Source organism: Muntiacus reevesi, chromosome 1 (genome assembly GCF_963930625.1).
Source record: "Muntiacus reevesi chromosome 1, mMunRee1.1, whole genome shotgun sequence".
Lineage (NCBI taxonomy): Eukaryota > Metazoa > Chordata > Mammalia > Artiodactyla > Cervidae > Muntiacus > Muntiacus reevesi.
This window is the reverse complement of record NC_089249.1, coordinates 6,130,288-6,150,811: the sequence shown is the minus strand read 5'-3', so window position 1 is coordinate 6,150,811 and position 20,524 is coordinate 6,130,288. Positions and strand designations below refer to the sequence as shown.

At 37.1% G+C, this 20,524-nt stretch overlaps 1 protein-coding gene across 1 annotated transcript; it reads left to right on the top strand.

The window, feature by feature from the left end:
• The first annotated feature begins 17,420 nt into the window (after positions 1-17,420).
• LOC136159054 (olfactory receptor 9K2-like) lies at positions 17,421-18,362 on the top strand. Its single transcript, XM_065920845.1, has one exon. It carries the CDS (start codon positions 17,421-17,423, stop codon positions 18,360-18,362), a length of 942 nt encoding a protein of 313 aa, XP_065776917.1.
• The last annotated feature ends 2,162 nt before the right edge of the window (positions 18,363-20,524 follow it).

The following is a 20,524-nucleotide window of genomic DNA, read 5'->3' as shown; positions in this document are numbered from 1 at the left end:
AGGGATGTGGGTTCGATCCCTGGTCAGGGAACTGACATGCCACATGCCTTGAGGAAAGAAAATCAGTCAGTGTACACCACAACCACTAAGCCTGTGTATCTGTTAGAGAACCCACACGCTCTGGAGCCCACCTGCCACAACCAGAGAGAAGCCAGTGTCCCACGACGAAAGACCCACATGCTACCATAAATAAATAAATATTAAACAAAATTCCTTTCTGGAAACCCTGTGGGGAGTTCAGGACTTTTTAGGGCAGGAGTCACCTGTCTCCTCCTGTGGCCTTGCAGTGAACCTTTCTCTGACCCAAACTCTTACATTGTAGTCTGCTTGGCCTCACTGTGCTCTGGGCACACAAATTTGTCTTAACAATTCTAGGGATGGGGTAAAGGCCATTCAAGACGAGCCTGAAGAATCCTATAATATCAGACAGTAAGGGAGTGCTTAAAAACTACAACAAAACCCCCTCCAAGCATTTAAAAAAGACACGGGAATCAATTTGAAAGAGTTTTAAATGAACAGAGCTAGAAAAAATTGAGCAAAACATAAAGAACATGTGTGTGTGTGCTAAGTCACTTCAGTAAATATAAATAAATATATATATTATATAAATAATATATATCTATATTTTATATTATATATAAATATATAAATGATATATTTTATATTGTATATATTATTCATACAATATATATTTTTACATATATATAAATTTATGCCATCTGCCAAAGAGAATTTTGCTACTTCCTTTCAGATTTGGATGCCTTTTCTTTTTATTGCCTAGTGCTCTGGCTAGGGTTAGGACTTCCAAAATTATGTTGAATAGGAGTGGGCACTCCTGTCTTGCTTCTGATTTTAGAGGGAAAGCTTTCAACATTTTACCATTGAGTCTAAAATCACGTGCATTCTAAGTTGCTTCAGTAGTGTCCAATACTTTGCAACCCCATGAGCTGTAGTCTATCAGGCTCCTCTGTCCATGGGATTCTCCAGGCAAGAATACTGGAGTGGGTTGCCATGCCCTCCTCCTCCTGAGCTGGGGATCTTCCCAACTCAGGAGTTGAAACCGTGTCTCCTGTGGCTCCTGCATTGCTGGCAGATTCTTCACCGCTGAGCTATCAGGGATGTGGGTTTATCAAACATGACCTTTGTTATGTTTATGTATGTGTGTATATTATAGGATGCAATGACTACTAATTTTACATCATAGTATTTAAGTTATGGGATATAAAGGAGTAGAGTAAACATCACTCAAGGGTTTTACCTTCTTTTTTGGGGAAGTGATTAGTGTATTTGGATTGTATGTAAGATAGCTGTATCATATTAGGTGGAGTTATGACCTTATTATTGTATTTTTTTGGGGGGGGATTAAGTATGGCTCAGGCTTCCCTGGTGGCTCAGGTGGTAAAGAATCTGCCTACAAGGTGGAAGATTGGGATTCGATCCCTGGGTCAGGAAGATTCCAAGGAGAAGGAAGTGGTAATCCACTTCAGTATTCTTGCCTGGAGAGTTCCATGGACAGAGGAGTCTTGTGGGCTACAGCCCATGGAGTTGCAGAGTCAGACATGAGAAAGCAACTAACACTTTGACTTTGAATTATGGTTCAGAGAGATGTGCATGGTTTCCAAGTTGAGAAGGGGTGAATTTATTATTAATTTATTTCATGTGTCAACTTGACTAGATAACAGGATGATCAGATATCTAATTTAATATTATTTCTAGTGTGTCCATGAGGGTGTTTCTGCAAGAGATTAGCTTTTGAATTGGTGGCCTGCATAAAGCAGACTGCCTTCTCCAGTGTTGTAATGCTCATTGGCCTAAATAGAAGAGGCTGAATTCTCTCTCTCTGCCTCTGACTGTTTAAGTGAAACATCTAGCTTTCCCTCCTCTTGGACTGGAATTTACATCACCACTTTTTTGTGTCTCCAGCTTGCAGAGGGCAGACTGCGAGACAGCCTCTGTAACCTCATGAGTCAACTCATGAGCAAACCTCATTCTAGATATCTCTATCTTTGTATTATCATTTATCATCATCATTCATCTGTATATCTATCTACTATGTATCTATCTATACATCTATGTAGTTCTATCACCTGTTCATCCTATGGGTTTTGTCTCTCTGAAGAGTCAAGATTAATACAACTATTAAATGGTAGAGTTTTATTTGTAACTTACTATACTATGATATTTTGATACTTCTTCCAAGAATTCTCAAAAGGTTTGTATTATTTCTTTTTCTTGTATGGTAAAGTTTCTTAGTCTTGGTGTATCTGAGAATATTTTTATGGCATCCTTTCATTTAAATTAGAACATTTTTAAGTCCTAAGTTCTTAACTCAATTCCCTCAGTGCAGCCTTTAAAAAGTTAGATGGCAATATCATTCTTTTCCCCCTTAAGGTTATCTATTCTTTCTTTCTGAAAGGTTTTAGAAATTCTTAAATATTACTATATTCTAAATAGCATGTGTGCATGCTAAGTCATTTCAATCATGTCCAATTCTTTGTGACCCTATGGGCTGTAGCCCTCCAGACTGCTCTGTCCATAGGGTTCTCCAGGCAAGAATACTGGAGTGGGTTGCCATGCCCCCCTCTAGGGGATCTTCCTGACCCAGGGATCAAATCTGTGTCTCTTAAATCTCCTGCATTAGCAGATGGGTTCCTTACCACTAGCACCACCTGGGAAGCCCTCTAAATAGCATAGATATTCTTAAATTTTATCATACTATGTATCTGTGTTTTCCTCCTTAAATGTTATGTTTAGTCTTCTATGAGCGTTTTCTATTTGAAATTGTATACACACACATATGAAATTCAGATAAATTCTTAATATAACTGTTTTTCCACCCGTGTCTAGCCTGGAGCAAAAAAAATAATGAGATGACTGTGGTGTTCTCTAAGTTCAAAAGAAATATCTATTTATTTAAAGATTGTGATTCTTTCTTTCCCCCAATTGCTTAGCGGAAAGGAAAAGAAAACATGAAAAAGTTATTGTCAGACAGAAAAGTCTTTCTTAAACAGTGTTTCCTAAATCATGGTCTTTGATTCTTTACTTCTACTTTTACAATGACAATTAAGAAACAATGATTATAACAATGACAAAAATTACCAAAACTTGACTAGGCCTATAAGGCACTATGCCAAATGAAGCAGAAAAAAATTACTCAGAAATTCATTAAATTTAAATCTATTACACACTATCCTCTGTCTGAAAACAACTTGTGTATAATAAATCCCAGTGGGGAGATTCTAGGTCTGTTTGATAGGACAGTAATGAAGGTAGTTTTTGTACAATGTAGTTACAAACATTAAAACTTCAAGAAGAGAAGCTGTAAGATCACTGGTGATTGGGAGACATGTTTCTTCTGTATATGCAGTTTCAACTCAAATATCGCAGATGATTTATCATATGTCATCAAGTGACTTTTTCTGTCCTAATTCATCTCTTCTAACTTCTGAAACTGAAAAAACTCCTAGACAATCTCTATTAGCACCAAAATTACTTAATGAATATATTACACAATTGTTTATTTTAGTCCCCTATTCTGATATTATTTCTAAAAAATTTATTCAATGTGGATAATAGATCCTAGGTTCAAGGAGTAGAATTATTTATTCTTCATAATTAGAAAAATATATCAGTTCCTAAGCTAATCTCTAAATTTTTCTATCTTTTAAATTTTTAAAACAGTGGATTAAACTGAGTTGACTGTTAATTTCTTTTTTTAATTTTTAAATTGAAGAATAATTGATTTAATTTTATTTTAAAATTGAAACATAGTTTTATTTAATTTCTGCTATACAGCAAAGTTCTTCTGTGTATAGTTCTTATGTGTATTCTTGCCACCTCTTCTTAATATTTTCTGCTTCTGTTAGCTCCATACCATTTCTGTCTTTCATTATGAAGAACTTTACAAAAAAAGATCTTTATGACCCAGATAATCATGATGGTGTGATCACTGACCTAGAGCCAGACATGCTGGAATGCAAAGTCAAGTGGGACTTAGGAAGCATCACTACACAGAAAGCTTGTGGAGGTGATGGCATTCCAGTTGAGCTATTTCAAATCCTAAAAGATGATGCTATGAAAGTGCTGCACTCAATATGCCAGGAAATTTGGAAAACTCAAACAGTGGACACAGGCTTGGAAAACCTCAGTTTTCATTCCAATCCCAAAGAAGGGCAACACCAAAGAATATTCAAACTACTGCACAATTGCACTCATCTCAGGCTAGCAAAGTGATGTTCAAAATTATCCAAGCCAGGCTTCAGCAATGCATGAACTGTGAATTTCTGGATGTTCAAGCTGGATTTCAAAAAGGCAGAGGAACCAGAGATCAAATTTCCAAAATTCGTTGGATCATTGAAAAAGCAAGAGGGTTCCAGAAAAACATTTACTTTTGCTTTATTGACTATGCCAAAGCCTTTGACTGTGTGGATCACAACAAACCATTGAACATTCTTATAGAGATGAGCATACCAGACCACCGGACCTGCCTCCTGAGAAACCCGTATGTAGGTCAAGAACCAACAGTTAGAACCAGACATAGAACAACAGACTGGTTCCAAACAGGGAAAGGAGTATGTCAAGGCTGTATATCGTCACCCTGCTTATTTTACTTATGTGCAGAGTACATCACGTGAAATGCTCGGCTGGATGTAGCACAAGCTTGAATCAAGATTGTCGGGAGAAATATCAATAATTGCAGATATGCAGATGACACCACCCTTATGGCAGAAAGTGAAGAAGAGCTAAAGAGCCTCTTGATGAAAGTGAAAGAGGAGAGTGAAAAAGTTGGCTTAAAGCTCAGCATTCAGAAAATTAAGATCATGGCATCCGGCCCCATCACTTCATGGTAAATAGATGGGGAAACAGTGGAAACAATATACTAAGGCTTTATTTTCTTGGGCTCCAAAATAGTTGCGGATGGTGATTACAGCCATGAAATTAAAAGACACTTACTCCTTGGAAGGAAAGTTATGACCAACCTAGATAGCATATTAAAAAACAGAGACATTACTTTGCCAGCAAAGGTCCATCTAGTCAAGGCTATGGTTTTTCCAGTAGTCATGTATGGATGTGAGAGTTGGATTGTGATGAAAGCTGAGGGCAGAAAAATTGATGCTTTTGAACTATGGTGTTGGAGAAGACTCTTGAGAGTCCCTTGGACTGCGAGGAGATCCAACCAGTTCACCCTAAAGGAGATCAGTCCTGGGTGTTCATTGGAAGGACTGATGCTGAAGCTGAAACTCCAATACTTTGGCCACCTGATCTGAAGAGCTGACTCATTTGAAAAGACCCTAATGCTGGGAAAGATTGAGGGCAGGAGAAGGGGATGACAGAGGATGAGATGGTTGGATGGTATCACCAACTCAATGGACATGAGTTTGAGTAAATTCCGGGAGTTGGTGATGGACAGGGAGGCCTGGCATGCTGCGGTTCATGGGGTCGCAAAGAGTCGGACACGACTGAGCGACTGAACTGAACTGAACTAGTCTTGCCTCCGCATTTGGAAATCCTATGATATCACCAGCCTCTCTCCATGAGATCTGTGACCCCTCTCCTCAAGAAGCCATATTGAACAGCATCTTAGAAAGGGTGCGTAGCTCATGTCTAGTCTACAGGTAAAGCTGGCACATCTTGCCCTGAAAATGTGGAGGCAAACCTGCCTATTCCGTGACATCTGTTCCTCTACCTCAAAGTGTTTAGCCTGCTAATTTCTTACCCTTTTAATTTCTTCCCCTTTTAAAGGGCTTATTTCTTGCCATTTTAATGCTGTACACTGTATCCCACTCATGTGAGGAGACGCATATTACGCTCTCCAAGCCAACAGGACCAAACTACAATCTTGACTTCAGCTTAAGATGGAAGTATATCACACTTCAGATCCTTGTAGACCAAGAGAGAGGTGCACTACACAACAGTTTTCCTCTATGTCCTTCTAAATCCTCCAGACTATTTTATATACTTACTGCAGATGAGAGGTTAATGGTTGTGTTAGTAAGTTTTAGCCACCTCTTTTTGAGGTTTGTAGCTGCTAGAACTGCCCTTGGAATAAAATGTTCTGATTGTATTTCACCTGAAAGTCAATGTCTACATTTTATAACACTGGTTATATCTAATACATATATGTTCCTTTTGTAATTCATGAAATTAATAATCTTACAAAAAGACAGCATACAGAAAGGGAGTAAAATATTTGCAAATGATGCAACTGACAAGGCCTTGATTTCCAAAATATACAACAGCTCATACAACTCAACAAATAAACAACAAAAACCCAATTGAAAAATAGGCAAAAGACCTTGATAGACATTTAATCAAAGAATACATACAAATGGCCATAGACATGTGAAAAGATACTCAACATTAATAATTATTAAAGAAATGTAAATTGAAACTACAGTGAAGCAAAGTTAAACTACACTGAAGTACCATCTCACATTCTGACTCACACCAGTCAGAATGGCCATCATTAAAAAGTTTGTTGTTGTTCAGTCTCTAAGTCATGTCCCACTCTTTGCAACCCCACAGACTGCAGCACTCCAGATCCTGTGTCCTTTACTATCTCCCAGATTTTGCTCAAACTCATATCCATTGAGTGGATGATATCCAACCATCTCATCCTCTGTCATCCCGTTCTCCTCCCACCTTCAATCTTTCCCAACATTAGGGGATTTTGCAATAAGTCAGCTCTTCACATCAGGTAGCCAAAGTATTGGAGCTTCAGCTTCAGCATTGGTCCTTTCAATGAATATTCAGGGTTGATTTCCTTTAGGATTGATTAGTTTGATTTCCTTGAAGTCCAAGGAACTCCAAGAGTCGTCTCCAGCACCACAATTCGAAAGCATCAATTCTTCAGTGCTCAGTCTTATTTATGTTCCAATTCTCACATCCATATGTGACTACTGGAAAACCGTAGCTTTGACTATGGACCTTTGTTGGCAAAGTGACGTCTCTGCTTTTTAATATACTCTATAAGTGTGTCATAGTTTTCCTTCCAAGGAGCAGGCATCTTTTCCTCTGTCATCCCCTTCTCTTCCCACCTTCAGTCTTCCCCAACATCAGGGTCTTTTCCAATGAGTCAGTTCTTCACCTCTGGTGACCAAAGTATTGGAGTTTCAGCTTCAGTATCAGTCCTTCCAATGAATATTCAGGGCTGATTTCCTTTAGGATTTGATGGGTTTGATCTCCTTGCAGTCCAAGGTACTCTCAAGAGTCTTCTCCAACACCACAGTTAAAAAGCATCAATTCTTCAGCACTCAGCTTTCTTTATATTCCAACACTCACATCCATATATGACTACTGGAAAAGTCATAGCTTTGACTAGATGAACCTTTGTTGGCAAAGTGATATCTCTGCTTTTTTATATGCTGTCTAGCTTTTAAACTAGACTCTTGAGAGTCCCTTGGATGGCAAGAAGATCCAACCAGTACATCCTAAAGGAGATCAGTCCTGAGTGTTCATTGCAAGGACTGATGTTGAAGCTGAAACTCAAATATTTTGGGCACCTGATGCAAGGAGCTGACTCATTTGAAAAGACCCTGATGCTGGGAAAGATTGAAGGCAAGAGAAGAAGGGGACGACAGAGGATGAGATGGTTGGATGGCACCACCAACTCGATGGGCATGAGTTTGGGTAAACTAAATTCTGGGAGTTGGTGATGGACAGGAAGGCCTGGTGTGCTGTGGTCCATGGGGTCTAAAAGAGTTGGACATGACTGAGCAACTGAACTGAACTGAGATTGGTCATAACTTTTCTTCCAAGTAGCAAGCATCTTTTAATTTCATGACTGCAGTCACCATCCGCAGTGATTTTGAAGCCCAAGAAAATAAAGTCTTAGTATACTGTTTCCACTGTTTCCCCATCTATTTACCATGAAGTGATGGGGCCAGATGCCATGATCTTAATTTTCTGAATGCTGAGCTTTAAGCCAACTTTTTCACTCTCCTCTTTCACTTTCATCAAGAGGCTCTTTAGCTCTTCTTCACTTTCTGCCATAAGGGTGGTGTCATCTGCATATCTGCAATTATTGATATTTCTCCCGACAATCTTGATTCAAGCTTGTGCTACATCCAGCCGAGCATTTCACGTGATGTACTCTGCACATAAGTAAAATAAGCAGGGTGACGATATACAGCCTTGACATACTCCTTTCCCTGTTTGGAACCAGTCTGTTGTTCTATGTCTGGTTCTAACTGTTGGTTCTTGACCTACATACGGGTTTCTCAGGAGGCAGGTCCGGTGGTCTGGTATGCTCATCTCTTTAAGAATGTTCAATGGTTTGTTGTGATCCACACAGTCAAAGGCTTTGGCATAGTCAGTAAAGCAGAAATAGATTTTCTCTGGAACTCTCTTGCTTTTTCGATGATCCAGTGGATGTTGGCAATTTGATTTCAGTTCCTCTCCCTTTTCTAAAACCAGCTTGAACATCTGGAAGTTCACGGTTCACGTATTGCTCAAGCCTGGCTTGGAGAATTTTGAGCATTACTTTACTAGCATGTGAGATGAGTGCAATTGTGCAGTAGTTTGAGCATTCTTTGGCATTGTCTTTCTTTGGGATTGGAATGAAAACTGACCTTTTCCAGTCCCATGGCCACTGGTGAGTTTTCCAAATTTGCTGGCATATTGAGTGCAGCACTTTCACGGCATCATCTCTGAGGACTTGAAATAGCTCAACTGGAATTCCATCACCTCCACTGGCTTTGTTCGTAGTGATGCTTTCTAAGGCCCACCTGACTGCACATTCCAGGATGTCTGGCTCTAGGTGAGTGATCACACCATCGTGATGATCTGGGCCGTGAAGATCTTTTTTATACCATCCTTCTGTGTATTCTTGCCACCTCTTCTTAATATCTTCTGCTTCTGTTATGTCCACACCATTTCTGTCCTTTATCGAACCCATCTTTGCATGAGATGTTCCCTTGGTATCTCTAATTTTCTTGAAGAGATCTCTAGTCTTTCCCATTCTATTGTTTTCCTCTATTTCTTTGCATTGATCACTGAGGAAGGTTTTCTTATCTCTTTTTCCTATTCTTCGTAACTCTGCCGTCTAATGGGTATATCTTTCCTTTTCACTTCTCTTCTTTTCACAGCTATTTGTGAGGCCTCCTCAGACAGTCATTTTGCTTTTTTGCATTTCTTCTTCTTGGGGATGGTCTTGATTCCTGTCTCCTGTACAATGTCACAAACCTCCATCCATAGATCATCAGGCACTCTGTCTATCAGATCTAGTCCCTTAAATCTATTTCTCACTTCCACTGTATAGTCATAAGGGATTTGATTTAGGTCATACCCGAATGATCTAGTGGTTTTCCCTACTTTGTTCCATTTAAGTCTGAATTTGGCAATAAGGAGTTCATGATCCGAGCCACAGTCAGCTCCTGGTCTTTTTTTTTGCTGACTATATAGATCTTCTCAACCTTTGGCTGTGAAGAGTATAATCAGTCTGATTTTGGTGTTGGCCATCTGTTGATGTCCATGTATAGAGCCTTCTCTTGTGTTGTTGGAAGAGGGTGTTTGCTATGACCAGTGCTTTCTCTTGAGAAAACTCTGTTAGCTTTTGCCCTGCTTCATTCCGTACTCCAAGGCCAAGTTTGCCTGTTACTACAGGTGTTTCTTGACTTCCTACTTTTGCATTCCAGTCTCCTATAATGAAAAAGAAATCTTTTTTTGGGTGTTAATCCGAAAAGGTCTTATAGGTCTTCATAAAACTGTTCAACTTCAGCTTCTTCAGTGTTACTGGTCAGGGCATAGACTTGGATCACCATGATATTGAATGGTTTGAAGCAAGATAGGTAACTAGAAAAAATTTAAAGTAATTATCCTCACCAAGGGAAACATAAGGAATTGGAAAGCATTCCTGAAAAACTTATAAAAACTCTTAGTGAAATAGTCATTTTTTCCAAGATTTTCTTGGCATGTCCCTCATGGCTCAGTGGGTAAAGAATCCACATGCAATGTAAAATACACAGGAGATGCGGGTTTGATCCCTGGGTTTGGAAGATCCCCTGGAGGAAGAAATGGCAACCCACTCCAATATTCTTGCCTGGAAATTGCGTGGAAATAGCCTGGCAGGCTACAGTCCATGGGGTTGCAAAGAGTCAGACACAACTGAGCGAGTAGGCAAGCAAGCAACGTGGCATGTGAGTATCATGGTAGCTCATAACAGCCCTTACAAGGTGGGTCTAAGTCTACACTTTCATAAGCTTTTTACATGATTAGTACTTTTTTTTTATTGTAATATTATTAAACGAACAGTATCCATCAAGTAAGAATTTTGTTCTTTCCCCTTCCTGACCTCTCATTATGAAATGTTATGAAACATACACAAGATGGGAGAGAAGAGTTCCCAGAAAAAGAGAAATTAAAGCTTGGTTCTATTCTACTACTGTAGGAGTCTTCTCTTCAGCAAACTCTATATAAGTGTGCTGTGTTTTAAATTATGAGATAGTTATTCACCTACTCTTTTGTGAATTTTACCTCATGGTATAATATACTTTGAAATGTGGTATGTATCATGTGTGTACTTCCAGCTAAAATACCCATACACTAGTGTCATAAACCATTCCTTTATTTTCATCCACAGATGTACATTTACCTATAGGTAATATCATGGGAGGTCTTCCAAGGCAGGTCTAAGTCTATAATTTTTTTTGAACTTTTAAAATGATTACTACTTTTATCTGTAATGCTATTAAATGAATAGCATCTTGGGTCAAAGCCATTCCTGTTCAAAACATAAAGCACATATACAAATAAGCTTATTTCCCAGAGATATCTACTGTCAACATTAATGTTTCTGTATATATCTATATAAACACTATTTGCTATTTAAGGGAAATTGTACTGCATAGGTTTTTAATTCAGCTTTGCCTATTTATTAATTTTATTAATTGGTTACATTATTTTTATCATTAATTTTCTTTTACTTTTCAGTTTTTTTTTTTTTTTTTGATTAGATGTGGTTCAAGCTGCATTATCTCAACATATTTTGGGGGGTCTTTAATCACACAAATATTTGATGAATGTCTATGTGCCAGAGATAACATTTATGCTGTTTCAAAGTCTCCATTTTGTTATTTTATATTAATTAAGGGTTTTATTTTATTTTTTTGTGGCCACATCAGATTTCAGTCTTAAATATATAAAACAGAACTATTTTTCTTTTAAATTTAGCTTAATGTCATCCTTTCTGTTATCTGGAGATCTTTTTCTTGGTACCTAACATATTCAAGTAGACGTTTAGAAATGTGTGCTGCTTAGAAAAGTAGACATACTTGAAGAAAGGAATGGTAATGCCCAGTAGTAAGAGAACAGGAGGGAGACCCCTTAAAAAACTAGGAATAAAACTTAACCATATAACCCGAATTTTTAAAGGCATTCCCATACTGTTCTCCATAGTGGCTTTATTAATTTACATCCCCACTAATAGTGCAAGAGGCTTTCCTTTTCTCTACATCCTCTCCAGCATTTATTATTTGTAGATTTTTTGATGATGGCCATTTTGATTGGTGTGAGGTGATACCTCATTGTAGTTTTAATTTGAATTTCTCTTACAATGAGCGATGCTGACCACCTTTTTGTATGTTTAGTAGCCATCTGTATGTCTTCTTGGAGAAATGTCTGTTTAGGTTTTCTGCCTACTTTTTGATTGGGTTGCTCTTTTGGTAGTGAGCTGCATGAGTTGCTTGCTTATTTTGGAGATTAATCCTTTGTTGGTTGTTTCATTTGCAATTATTTCCTCCCATTCTGAGGGTTGTCTTTTCATCCTGTTTATAGTTTACTTTGCTGTGCAAAAGTTTGTAAGTTTAATTAGGTCTCATTAGTTTATTGTTTTTATTTCCACTACTCTATGATATCTCTGAGGAAAGCCTTCCTCAGCGATCAATGCAAAGAAATAGAGGAAAACAATAGAATGGGAAAGACTAGAAATCTCTTCAAGAAAATTAGAGATACCAAGGGAACATCTCATGCAAAGATGGGTTCGATAAAGGACAGAAATGGTATGGACATAACAGAAGCAGAAGATATTAAGAAGAGGTGGCAAGAATACACAGAAGGATGGTATAAAAAAGATCTTCACGGCCCAGATCATCACGATGGTGTGATCACTCACCTAGAGCCAGACATCCTGGAATGTGCAGTCAGGTGGGCCTTAGAAAGCATCACTACGAACAAAGTCAGTGGAGGTGATGGAATTCCAGTTGAGCTATTTCAAGTCCTCAGAGATGATGCCGTGAAAGTGCTGCACTCAATATGCCAGCAAATTTGGAAAACTCACCAGTGACCACGGGACTGGAAAAAGATCAGTTTTCATTCCAATCCCAAAGAAAGGCAATCCTGAAGAATGCTCAAACTACCACACAATTGCGCTCATCTCACATGCTAGTAAAGTAATGCTCAAAATTCTCCAAGCCAGGCTTGAGCAATACGTGAACCGTGAACTTCCAGATGTTCAAGCTGGTTTTAGAAAAGGGAGAGAAACTGAAACCAAATTGCCAACATCTGCTGCATCATCAAAAAAGTGAAAGAGTTCCAGAAAAACATCTATTTCTGTTTTATTGGCTATGCCAAAGCCTTTGACTCTGTGGATCACAATAAACTGTGGAACATTCTTAATGAGATGAGCATACCAGACCACCTGACCCACCTCTTGAGAAACCTATATGCACGTCAGGAAGGAACAGTTAGAACTGGACATGGACCAACAGACTAGTTTCAAATAGGAAAAGGAGTATGTCAAGGCTGTATATTGTCACTCTGCTTATTTAACTTATATGCAGAGTACATCATGAGAAATGCTGGGCTGGAGGAAGCACAAGCTTGAATCAAGATCACTGGGAGAAATATCAATAACCTCAGATATGCAGATGACACCACCCTTATGGCAGAAAGTGAAGAGGAACTAAAAAGCCTCTTGATGAAAGTAAAAGAGGAGAGTGAAAATGTTGGCTTTAAGCTCAACATTCAGAAAACTAAGATCATGGCATCTGGTCCCATCCCTTCATGGCAAATAGATGGGGAAACAGTGGAAACAGTGTCAGACTTTACTTTTTTGGGCTCCAAAGTCACTGCAGATGATGACTGCAGCCATGAAATTAAAAGACACTTACTACTTGGAAGGAAACTTATGACCAGCCTAAATAGTATATTATAAAGCAGAACCATTACTTTGCCAACAAAGGTCTGTCTAGTCAAGGTTATGGTTTTTCCAGTGGTCATGTATGGATGTGAGAGTTGGATTGTGAAGAAAGCTGAAGGCGGAAAAATTGATGCTTTTGAACTGTGGTGTCGGAGAAGACTCTTGAGATTCCTTTGGACTGCAAGGAGATCCAACCTGTCCATCCTAAAGGAGATCATTCCTGGGTGTTCATTGGAAGGACTGATGTTGAAGCTGAAACTCCAATACTTTGGACACCTCATGTGAAGAGTTGACTCATTGGAAAAGACCCGGATGCTGGGAGGGATTGGGGGCAGGAGGAGAAGGGGACGACAGAGGATGAGATGGCTGGATGGCATCACCAGCTCAATGGACATGAGCTTGAGTAAACTCTGTGAGTTGGTGATGGACAGGGAGGCCTGGAGTGTTGTGATTCATGGGGTCGCAAAGAGTCGGACACGACTGAGTGACTGAACTGAACTGATGATATCTCTACAATGATAAAAATAATATACAAGAGGTTGACGCTAGTAGGTAAAATTGTTTTGAAGTTCAAAATATGCAGTTTATATGAAAGTGCTTAGAAAAATGCTTGGCATAATTTGAGTTTTTAATACGTTTAATAAATTATTTTGTCACAACTGTTTCCGAATTACTCCAAAAATCATTTTTAGAATAAAAAATATATGAATTCAATGAATTAAAAACAAAAATTTTTTTGACTATAGGATTAATAAGATGAAATATGCAAAGCAACTTTCAGTCACATGTCTTAAAAGAAGTATATATCTCAAATAATTAGGCAGTGATATTTCAAGATGGTAGATTATATCTCGCCTGATATCAAATATTGGCAATGGGATCTTTGCAAGGGACACTAGCAAGGTATGATAAAAATTATTCAGTTGCTGCTGAAAGGAGATCCTAATTGAAAGTAGGGACATTGCATCCGGAGATCAGAAGTAGTATGGGACAACAATGCATTTGTCTTTTTACCTTTTAAAAGATGCCATTTAGAGAATCAAAGAAAGATACTGAGTATTGATTCAGGAGCAGAGTTTTGGAAGGAAGCTCTGATAGTCAGGTGGGTAGAACTTTGCTACAGAGAAGCAAACTTTAAAGAAAGAACTTTCTAATAACGAGTCTTGTCCAAAATAATTTAGTCCCAAGAGTATTCTATAAGTGAAGAAATCACTCTGAGTGTTCCTTGTGTAGCCCTCATGGGATGGTTCTGGAGTTTGTCCTTGTTACAAAATTATAATTGACTTATTTTACAGTCCCCTCTCAGAGGGACTTCTTCCTCCAAAATTCTGAAACACTTTCTGCTGCAATTCTCTGAAATAGTTTCATGGGACTGGAAAAAAATTTGACTACCATGGATTCTGGCTGCTACTATTTGTGTAGCTCACCGGGGACCAGGGAGTCTAGCTGCTTGTCTTAAATTTCCATTTTGCTCCCATCTTCACTCTAAGGCCTGTGAAGCATGTAGCATGGAGGCAAGAAATTTTCATGTAGTTTGATTTCATAGATTCCTTGTCACCTATTTCAATTTTGGTAGCAAAGTATCCATAATTCTCTAAGAGAATGAAAGAGACCTAGTCCATCATCTTCACCCAGTGTTCATGCAGACAGATACAACAGGTTTTCAGACAAGACTGTATTAAGAAAGAGAAACCTTTAATAATAGGTAATGGAAAATTATGGACCTATAGGCAATACCACTAGCGAAGAATATGGTCATGCCATGCTTAAGAGTGTTGCTATTTTATTGGGGAGCAAACAATATTTGAGATTAATTTTGATATTGTCTTTGAGAGTTTTTATTTTTCAACTACATCTTTTTTCCTAGACTGAAATAAAAAGAATTTGGATCTCTGCAATTTTCATGAAAAAGTTCACAAGATAGAAATATACATTCAGGTAAGAATAATTATAGAAAAAGCACACCTATTTTAGTCACAAATAAGGCAGCCAAGAACACTTTCTATATGATTAAAAGATATTTTTCTTGAATTTCAAAATGTGCCATGAGTGAAAGATTATCAAGATGAAAGTGAACCTTGATAATTCACATTCCAATGCTTGAAGGAAGGTCATGGTTAAATCAGACTGGAGAATGATAACTGATGTTTAAAATATATTACTAAAGATGTATATTCTATGATCTTTTTTATCTCTTGTTGCATTTCTTAGAATTCAAATTATAAATATCCTCTGTTTTCTCTAATTTAATTATTTCTTGCCTAATACGAACTCTTTATAATTCTTCTATGAATAGAGGTGAATCTTTTCATAGTTCATATCCTATAATTTTGTACAAAGGTGATATATATGATATTACTCTACTATATTACCCTAGGTTAGGTTATCCTTGAAATATTAATATATTACTTTTATTGATATGGCATCAAAAATGTAACATTTGACTTGGCCTATGAACAAATTTTCTTCTCCTTCTCCATCTTCTACTCCTTCTTCTTCTTTGTCTCCTTTTTAAACAGGAGCAAAGTGCAAGGTTTATTAATCATGTGACTCTTTGCAGAAAGAAGTTACATGTAAAATAATTTTAGCATATTTCAAAGGTGCTTTCTCTTTTGAGTCTTTTTTTGACTGTAAACCAACACATGGTGACCTATGCTTGAAAATGTTCCATTCAGCTTTATGCCTAAAAAGAGTCATTCTATCAGTTCTAGAATAAAATTTAACTGTCTTCATGGATGTTAACCTGTAAACTTAATTTAATTTATTCTGTCACATCCTTTTAAAACCAAATTGCAATTATTTGAATGTGTTTCACACATGTAGTTTAGCAGTAGAGTGAGGCTAGTGACTGAGAATAGTATTATTTTGTTCAGCCATTTACCCATGAATTAATTTGCTTGTGGGACCTTAGTTCTCCAATCAGGGATTGAACTTGGGCCCTTGGCAGTGAAAGCATGGAGTCTTAACCACTGGACCACCAGGGAATCCCCTTATGTTCTTTTTGAGAAAGTTTTTGGGAAAAGCAACAAATGAAAGAAGCAGAGAAACTCATGAAGGTTTCAGGATCCAGGGGATTTTTTGTAGACCATAAAAAACACAAAATAAAAGCTCTTACAATTGAGGGAATCTTGAGATTCAAAATGAAACTCAGCATATTTTCTAAGGTTTTGATTGTTAGTAAACATTCATTTTAATTTTGTTAAAAATATTTTGTGGATCATTTGCTAGCTTTTATTATTCATACCAGTCTTTGAAAGGATTAAAGACAGTTGGATGAAGTATCATCAAGAAGAAAAGATGTGTAAGGTTATCCTTAATTGCTAGACAACTTAATTGACAATCAGTGCATTGTTTCATAGAGAAATAATAAAAATATTTAAAATTAACCAAAATTGTCTTGATTGCTTAACAGGTCATCCAAATTCAAATAAGTTAATTTGGATGCTTCCAGGAAGTCAATACTTTTGTTCTCAAAACTACTCAATACTACTGAGCTCTAACCTCATATTACGAGTTCAGTGAAATTTGCTGTTTAATATATTCTTTTACACAGTTAACATTTTTGATTGGTTCTTTCTCTCATTTGGAAAAGTTTGAGATGAAGTGAATGTCTTGACAGATTTACATAGAGAAAACCAGGATCAATAAACTTCACAGGATAAAAAATATAAAGGTATCACTCACATTTTACTTTCTCACTTAAATAAAATTAGACTAGTTCCAGAAGTTGAAGATTTATTTTATTTTAAAAGATCTCAAAGTAAGGCAGTTTAGTTCTTTAGTAATGTACTTGGAATTGTAAGAGCTTTTTGTGTAGAAATTTCATATAATCTTGGAATGTACTTTTAGCTTCTTTTCCTTCATTAATCTTTTATTACTGAATTAAAGCAAAGTATTACATATAAAAGTGAATATTTAATGATAAAATTTATGGAAGTGTCTTTTTCTTAGTACAAACTTATTAGATTTTAGTATTTTGAAATCACAGATGACATCTCACAAAATATCTCATTTGACAGACTCTGTTGTGTTGAAATTAATGCTAGACTTGATTTCAAAATATTTCATCTTGAGTCTAAATTCCATTTTTAACTAGTTGTGTTACCGCAGGCAACTCAAACTCTCTCTCATATTTCTTTTGCTTTGTGTAAGCTTAATAGAATAATGGATATGAAAATATTATGTCAACTATAAAGTATTTTTAGATGTAAAGTGTTATTTGTGATACTAGCGAGAGAGGAGAAACTTCGCTGACTTTCTCTTGTGCCTTTAAGCAGAAGTCTGCATGGGTGACCAGGGAGGAGACAACCGCTCAGAAGTGACCGACTTCATTCTCGTCGGCATCAGGGTCCGTCCAGAGCTCCACAGTCTCCTTTTCCTGCTTTTCCTCATTGTTTACTGGATGGTCCTTCTGGGGAACCTTAGCATGATTGGCATCATTGTGACTGATCCCCGGCTGAACACACCAATGTATTTCTTCCTAGGCAATCTCTCCATCATTGACCTCTCCTACTCCACTGTTATTGTACCCAAAGCCATGGTCAACATCCTATCTCAGAAAAAGACCATATCCTTTGCAGGTTGTGTGGCTCAGTTGTTTCTTTATGCACTTTTCATGGTAACAGAGGCCTTTGTCTTGGCAGCCATGGCTTATGACCGCTTCATTGCCATCTGCAACCCACTTCTCTATACTGTCCGCATGTCAAGAAGTCTCTGTATCCAACTGGTGGCTGGTTCTTATCTTTGTGGCTGGGTCAGTTCCATCCTTCAAATCAGTGTAACATTTTCAATGTCTTTCTGTGCCTCTCGAGTCATTGATCACTTCTACTGTGATTCAAACCCAATTGAGAAGATCTCCTGTTCCAATGTCTTTATGAATAAGATGGTGTCACTTAGTTTGGCTATTCTTATTATTTTGCCCACGATAGTTGTTATTGTAGTATCTTACATGTATATTGTGTCCACAGTTTTAAAGATCCCCTCCAGTGAAGGAAGGAAGAAAGCCTTCTCCACTTGCAGCTCTCATCTAGGGGTTGTAAGTTTGCTTTATGGGACTGTCTCCTTTGTGTATCTCACACCTCCAAATAACCCGGAACTTCGTAAAGTAGCTTCAGTATGTTACATTTTATTCACACCTATGCTGAACCCTTTAATCTACTCTCTAAGAAATAAGGATGTTAAAGATGCTATGAGGAAAGTTGTATGGAAGAAAAAAGTTTTACTCTAAGTATGCTTCCACTTTTACTTTTTCTTTCATCCTTTGATTTTGTTCTCCAAATCTTCTAGACTTATGCATTTAAACCTCAAGTTGTTTCTCAAACCAAAGCAAAACCAAAAACCTTAACAGTTTTATTCAAAAGCATTAATAATATCCTATAAAAAATTCTACAAATTCACTTTTCACTATTTACTTTTCATTTTTCCACAAGGCAACGTTAAACCTGAAAGTTTTGGACAGCCATAAGAAAAATTCATTGTATATCTACAAAGAGATGTATTTTTCACTCTCCAGGTAATAATATATATGTAAATGGAGAAGAATAAAATATTATTGTTTCTCTTCCAAGTATACCTAAGTAAAATTTAGAAAATATCTAAGTATAAGGATTCATTTGGAAACTGTGTGACCCAATTGGTTTACATGAAAATAACAGTATAAATGCTAGTGTTGTGTTTTGTTTTCGACATCATGCCAAAGATGTGAGGACATGTGTATATGATGTAAAGAAAAAGGAAAGATTACATAAACAGTGATTTTTGTTGAATTAAATAGGGGCCAAATAAAAATGAACATGGGAAGATTGCATTCATTTGGTTTAAATTATGACATTTGTTTGGTTTTCCTTGAATGGCATGGTCATCCTACTTTCCTCCCATATGATGAGAACATTTTATGATATTTATGACGTTTTATAGCTCATGTCCTCTATCTTTTGGGTAATAGAAATTATTGGTAGTGAATATGCTATTAACGGGGGGCTTCCCAGGTGGTGCTAGTGGTAAAGAATCCACCTGCCAATGCAGGAAATGCAAGAGATACAGGTTTGACCCCTGGGTCAGGAAGATTCCCTGGAGTAGGAAATGGCAACCCATTCCAGTATTCTTGCCTGGAAAATCTTATGGACAGAGGAGACTGGCAGGTTACATGGAGCCGCAAATACATGACTGAGTAACTGAACACACACACACACACACACGCACATGATTAATGAAAACACTCAGTTGAAATAAAGTCAGTTTGAAAATCTCAGTTAAAAAGATAAGGCTTTATAATAAGCTCTACGGATAGTTGGGTTATACATAAATGTACATACATGATTGTGTGCATGCATGTGTGCATTTGTCTGTGTATGAATGTGTTTGGGTTATTTGAATATAGGGTAATTTTAAAATGTGATTAGTTCTAAATATCAGGTGTCAATTGAGAAGGGAAGGCAGGTTAAAGGAGCATTCCATAGGTCTGATAGGTATTAAACTTAGGAAGCCAAGTTCTAGAGAAAGTTGTGCCAGAGTTACCATTTTTACAGTTGATGTAAGTAATGCTTTAGCTAAAAATTTACAGTGCCTAAGTCAGGACAACATTAAATTCTAGGCAAGAACTAATCTTAGGAAATAAAATAAAATTATGAGCTTTGTCCATACACTTGGCATTGAGAAAACCTAAAATATGGGTCTTTGATAAGGTCTTCTGTTTTTCTACTTTTATGGTAGCAAAATCTCCTTTGATGAATGCACAAAGGCAAACATCATGGGTTAATGTTGATTAGGGTAAGAGATTTGAGAAAAGAATATTCTTATTGAATAGACAAAGTGAGAAGCTAAGTGACTTAATAAATCAAGGTTATATTTATCTTTCTCCCTAAACTGGTGAATATACCGTTTTTCTTGATGCTCAGATGCTGCCATTTTCCTTGATATTCAGAAAAATATCATTTAAGAGGGAAATGTGAATTCAAATCAGCTTGGGAAATTGATCTTTGGCATTGATTATTATAAGCCTGGAAAATACCCTTTTTAGGTTTCAGTTTTACTTATTTCCATTGCATATTTGATACCCTTAGAATGTCACTCTTTGATGTCTCTAACAAGTGTGAGTTATTAAGGACTACTTGGAAAAAGCAACAAAATACTGATTAACAATAAGGCCTAGATTCATTTGCTTTAGATTTTAGTCTGGCAGGTTATATTTTCTGTTTTGCAGCTATAACAGATTACAGTATTCCAATGCTTAACCTTCAAAGTGGCACTGCTTAAACCACTCCAGGTGCTGGAAGAAACTTGGGAAAGTTGAAAATCAAGGCAGAACGCTCTCAAGGGTGTTAAGTTAAGCTCTCTCTTACTTTCTTCTAATTGTCATAAACATCATTCTTGGTAAATTCTTTTTCTGTT

Coding starts and splice junctions, on each gene's coding strand:
- LOC136159054 (XM_065920845.1), top strand. CDS start 17,421: ATGGGTGACCAGGGAGGAGACAACCGCTCAGAAGTGACCGACTTCATT.